The following is a 5,000-nucleotide window of genomic DNA, read 5'->3' as shown; positions in this document are numbered from 1 at the left end:
GAAGCCCTCCTCCTTCCTTGCCCTTCCGCAGCCTCGCCCCACCCTGGCTGGCTGGCTGGTTCTTACAGAGCGATAATAGGGGAGCTCCCACCAGACACTACAAAAGAAAAACTACTCTGTCGGGTGGCATGGGAGTGGGCCCCCAAGACGCAGATAAGCCCCATCACGGAGCCAGGTCTCCCTTCCTCAGCAGCTCTCCTGGCCCCCTGCTCCTGCTGCCCGTGATTCCACCATGAAGGCTGAAGCTATCCCACCTCTTTCCTTGTGAAAAGCAAACACCCCTGGGAGAGAAAAGCACTGAAGGCAGGCAAGCTGGGAAGGTGCCCGAAGCTCAGCCACGCCACTGCCCCGCTTGGCCCAAGCTCGCCTGGGAAGGCAGGGTGACAGAAGAGCCCATTCCCTCAAAGCCCCATACCCTCTGGATCCATGCCACCTCTGCTACCAAAACGCTGCTCCTCCTCCTGGAAGAAGAGGGGAGGCCGCAGAGGAAAGAAGGCCGGCAGGGAGGAAGCTACTGGAAATTCAAGGAAATCCGAAGGCCCCTTTCTAAGGAAAAGCCACCCTGTCTGCAGTTGGGGGTGAGGGAGACTGAGACGCAGTCCTGCTCCATCACCTCTCTGGCAAGGCCAAGGGGACAAGGACCATGATGCAGGGAGGCCTAGGAGAGCCTGGGCTACAATGGACACAGACCAACAGGTAGACACAGACCGTCAGGGGCCACCAGGCGGAGGCCGCTGGGCAGGGCTGCCTCTTAATCGCCATCCCAGCCACGACTCATGGCCTGTACCACGGCTCCGTAGAGCTGGCTCCAGGCAGCCCGCATGGCTGGTGTGAAGGCAGGGCCCAGGCACTTCTCCAGCATGTAGAGCAGGGACTCACCCACCGTCTGCAGAGGCAAGGGGCACCTGTCATTCCCAAAGGCGGGAAGGCGTGCCCTCATTCCACAGGTGAGAAAACTGAGGCTTGGGGCTGGTAAGGACTCCTGGGCTTTTCTTCTCTCCTGCACGGGGGTCCATGCTTCCTGAGCGGGATTCTGCCCCAATCCTTGTGTACACCTTAAAGGTGAGGCTTTAAAGTGAACAAAGCATTTCACTCCACTCCCAGCCTCACAACCACCCCATGAGTGGAGCCGAGGGACCTCCAGCTCAGACCAAGCAAAGTCATTGCCTCCAGGCCTGTTTCCTCCTCTGCAAGACAGCAGTCATGATGTTAAGAGTCCAGGCTCTGCAACCTGAGATGAACCTGAGTTAACTTTCTGACTCTACTACTTACGAGCTGTGTGACCTTGAGCAAGTTAGGTAACCTCTCTGAGCCTCAGATGCTTCATCAGTACAACAGGGAATGTAAGACTTGCAACTCCTCAGATTGTTGGGATGATGAAATGAGATCATCTGTGAAAAGCTCTTAGCACAGCATCTACACACAGTAAGTCTTCAACAATAGTAACGGTTCTCATGTTTTATTAGTAATTATAAAATACAGTTTATTTATTCCACAAATAGTTACTGAATATGCACTAAATACCAGATACTGTGCTAGTGCTGGGGATGGAGAAGATGACAAGACAAACTCAGTGCCTTCCTCAAGGTGCGTACGTCTGGCAAGGTGACTGTGTGGTAGGCTGTCAGGTCAGGGTCCCCAGTGAGCCACACCTCAAGGATTCACACCCTTGACACTGGGCTCATCCATGTGACTGGCTTTGGCCAATGGGACATTAGCAAGAGTGATGCATGCTGAGGCTGGCTTGTCCTCTTGAAACACTCCCTCTCGGAACTCAGGTGCCACTTTGTAAAGAATCTCAGCTAGACTATTAAGCAACAAGAGGCCACACGAAGAGAGATCCCAAAGGATGACAGGCCATCTTGGACATTCCAGCCCCAGCTGAGCTCCCAGCTGAATGCAGTGCACGCGTGGCTCCAGCCACAGCACGTGGAACAGAAGAACCGCTCAACTGAGCCCAGAGAAATCAGAAATCATTGTTTTAAGCCAGGTTGTTCTGGGATGGTTTTATACACAGCCATATAAAACTGAGCAGACCAGCTAATCCCAAAGGCTCCTTCACTTCCTATGGTTCTAAGGGAAACCATACCAGAGAAGAAAAATTGGAGGCTCAGAGAGGTCAAGGCAGTGCCAGGGTCACACAGCAAGTACATAACAATGCATGCCCCAGCCCTGGTCATCTGAGGGTATAGGAGTGGGAAGGATGAACAGGTGGATAGGAGAGGCCTGGGAGAGAGTGGTGGCCTCAGGCCAGGAGCTTTGGAGAGAGAAAGAGCCCCTTTACCCACCGAGAAGGAGCTGAGCTTCACACCCACTGCCCGGTGCTTCCTGCCCAGGCTGGCAAGGTACTCCTCCAGCGAGGACAGGTCCTCCACGTTGGTCACCGCAGCATCGATCACGAGCATCACCTGCCAAGGCCAAGGTGGTGGTGAAAGAGAGACCAGAGCAACTCCCCATCCCCACTCACAACCATAATCCAGAACCTGGGGGTCCCAACCAGAAGGAAAAGAGGACCCTCAGTTTTCCAGTATCAGAGACGAAAGGCAGCCTGTGTCTGCATACAGTAGGCGCTCAACATATGGTGGCCAAACTACTAATGTTACACCATGGAGGAAGCTGCTCTCTTCTGAGGGGCTCAAAGCCCTAAACACACCTGCTGGACAGTGTTGTCCTCCTGGGACGAGGGGACACGGAGGCCCCGTGAGAGTCGCCAGCCTCTAAGAAAACCCCAGCTTGGTTTTCACAGGCAGATGGCCCCTGATGGATCAGCGCCAACACCACCTACAGGAGCCAGGGGACAAGGCCAAGGGCAAATGGCAGAGCTGGGAGCAGCTGGCTGAGAACAGGGTGGGGGAGAAGGCTGACTCGGGTGCCCCAAACTCTGCCCAGCTCAGCGCAAAGGGAAAGGGGCAGATGCCTCTGACAGGAGGGAGCAGAAGGAGGGGCTAAGACCAGGGCTGGGTCAGGAAACGAAGTGACTCTCCCGACTTCCTCGTTCCCTCCGAGGAAGGTGCTCCGCCCACCCCTCACCTTCCTGATGTGGTCCAGGAACTCAGGGGAAGAGAGGCAGTCCTCTGGGCTGGAGAACTGGCGGCAGTTGTACTGGAAGAGGGGCAGCAGGTCCGGCTCCAGGTCAAACAGCCTGTGGGTGGAGGCCCGGTGTCAGCCCTGGGGTGTTGCCCCTGTAGGCTCCGTGCGCCCTGGCTGCCCAGCAGCAGGAGAGGGTGGGCAGAGCCTTGGCTGTGAACTACAGCACACCCTCCAACCTAGCATGCACCCCTTGGCCAGCTTTGCCGGTGCCCCTCTCTCACCTCTTCCACAACCTGGAAGTGGCATCCTGGAAAAAACAATGTATCCCCAGGCCTCTCATACGACCTGGCATAGGGTAGCCCCTCCATAAACCATTGAGGGGTGTGGACTGGGACAGGAAGGGGTTCTCAAACAGGAAGCCTGGAGTCCATGGTGGAGAAAAGAAAACCTCTCTCTCTCCCTATCTCCCCCTCTCTCCCCACCCACCCCCCTCTCTGCCTCTATCCCTCTCCCTCCCTCCCATTCTTGGGTCAGAACCTCCCAGTGTCATCATGCCCAAGGGGGCGTGGGCCAGCAATGATAATTAGAGTATATAGAACCCCTTACACTTCCTGAGAATTGAGTACTTGGGTTAACTCATGTATTCCTCACAATCCTAAACAGTGGGTGTAACTGTTATCCCAAGTTTATAGAGGAGGAAACGGAAGCCCAGAGAGGTTAAGTAACTTGCCTAAGGTCACACAGCTTAGGAGTAGCAGAGCCACAGAGGGTGCCTGAGAAAACAGTGGGTTTGGGGAAAGCTGGGAGGCACAAGCAGAAGCTCTCAGCCACATCTGGGAAAGCCACTGGGGTTTTGTGTAACTCTGCAAATTTATTCCCTTTTTGTTTGGGGGAGGTTTTGTGAAAGCCTCTTCAGAAGTTCTGGGCTGGCTTAGGGAGCCAAGGCTTCTGAAAAACCATGGTGAGGTAGCATTGCCTCTTTGGTGATGGCAGAGGGGTTACCTAGATACCCTCAAGCTGAGGTTGAAGACTGGCCTCCCCTTCCCCTTTGGGGTCTGCACATCCCCTTACCCCCTCTCTTTAGTGGTGAGAATTGGGCATCTGTCATCCCTTCCGTGGCAGTCCTCTGGTCCTAGCCCAGTCCTTTCCTCAGAAAGGTTTATTCTTCTGTGGTTGCTGGAAGCTCACACTTCTGGGGCCCAGACCCTGTGCTCTGCAGGCCAGGCGCCCAGTACACCCTCCCCACACAAGCCCTCGGGACACCCCAGTCTACCCGTATGGGCAGCAGTGGGCACCCCTGCAGTCACCACCCAAGAAAAGACCACTCAGGAGGCACACAGCCAGGGAGGGGGTGCAGCGTGGGGACCGGAGCCCGCTGGCCCAAGTGTAAGGAGGTCCGCAGGAGCGGACCTTGCCGGCACCCAGAGATCCCCATAGAGAGCGGGGCGTGCTGTCTCGCAAGAGGGGCCACCGCCGCGGGAAGAGCAGCAGGGGCCGCGCCATCCGTCGCCCTGCGCCGCTCCTCTGGCGCACATCTGGAGGCGCCCCAGCGCCCCAGCAGCGGGCTAGTTTCCCTCCTCTGGCGCCAGTTCAGCCGCCTCGAACCCATTCCTGGCGAGGCACCCCAGTACCCGCACCCCGGGGGCGCTCGGGCCGCCCTCACCTGGCGAACAGGACGGTGCCATGCTCCAGCGGGCTGCGGCTCACCTCCCGCCAGCTCTGCCGGATCAGCTCGGGCTCCGGGCGCTCCATGCTCGCCCGGGGACGCGGGGCGCTAGGCTGGGACCCTCGGGGCGCGGGCACCGTCACCGCACGTGCCGCGCCATCTCCGTGGCGACGCGGCCGGTCGGCACCACCTACGGCCCCCGCGCCTCGGCCGGGCGGGGTCCTGCAACCGCTCCCTCCCCGCCCAGGTGGAGGAGCCCCCGCCGGGCCGGCCCCCCTGGCGCTTCCGGGGACCCCGCTCCGGC

At 58.0% G+C, this 5,000-nt stretch overlaps 2 protein-coding genes across 2 annotated transcripts in view; both read right to left on the bottom strand.

Annotated features, from left to right (window-relative positions):
- NGB (neuroglobin) overlaps positions 1–4,994 on the bottom strand; it is a 5,285-nt gene extending 291 nt beyond the window's left edge. Inside the window, exons 1-4 of the mRNA XM_024737833.1 lie at positions 4,694–4,994; positions 3,031–3,142; positions 2,289–2,408; positions 1–886 (exon numbers count right to left, since the gene is read on the bottom strand). The exon at positions 1–886 is cut by the window's left edge and continues 291 nt beyond it. Of these exons, the coding sequence (XP_024593601.1) occupies positions 752–886; positions 2,289–2,408; positions 3,031–3,142; positions 4,694–4,782 (456 nt within the window). The 5' untranslated portion in view covers positions 4,783–4,994 and the 3' untranslated portion in view covers positions 1–751. The remainder of the gene's footprint in view (positions 887–2,288; positions 2,409–3,030; positions 3,143–4,693) is intronic.
- The window catches only part of POMT2 (protein O-mannosyltransferase 2), a 49,641-nt gene continuing 47,674 nt past the window's right edge, over positions 3,034–5,000 (bottom strand). Inside the window, exon 22 of the transcript XR_003002246.1 lies at positions 3,034–3,142. The gene's annotated coding sequence lies outside the window, so the exon portion shown is untranslated. The remainder of the gene's footprint in view (positions 3,143–5,000) is intronic.

This window comes from Neophocaena asiaeorientalis, unplaced genomic scaffold (assembly GCF_003031525.2).
Source record: "Neophocaena asiaeorientalis asiaeorientalis breed wild unplaced genomic scaffold, Neophocaena_asiaeorientalis_V1.1 scaffold49, whole genome shotgun sequence".
Lineage (NCBI taxonomy): Eukaryota > Metazoa > Chordata > Mammalia > Artiodactyla > Phocoenidae > Neophocaena > Neophocaena asiaeorientalis.
The sequence above is the reverse complement of the archived record's forward strand: the minus strand, read 5'-3'. Positions and strand labels throughout refer to the sequence as shown.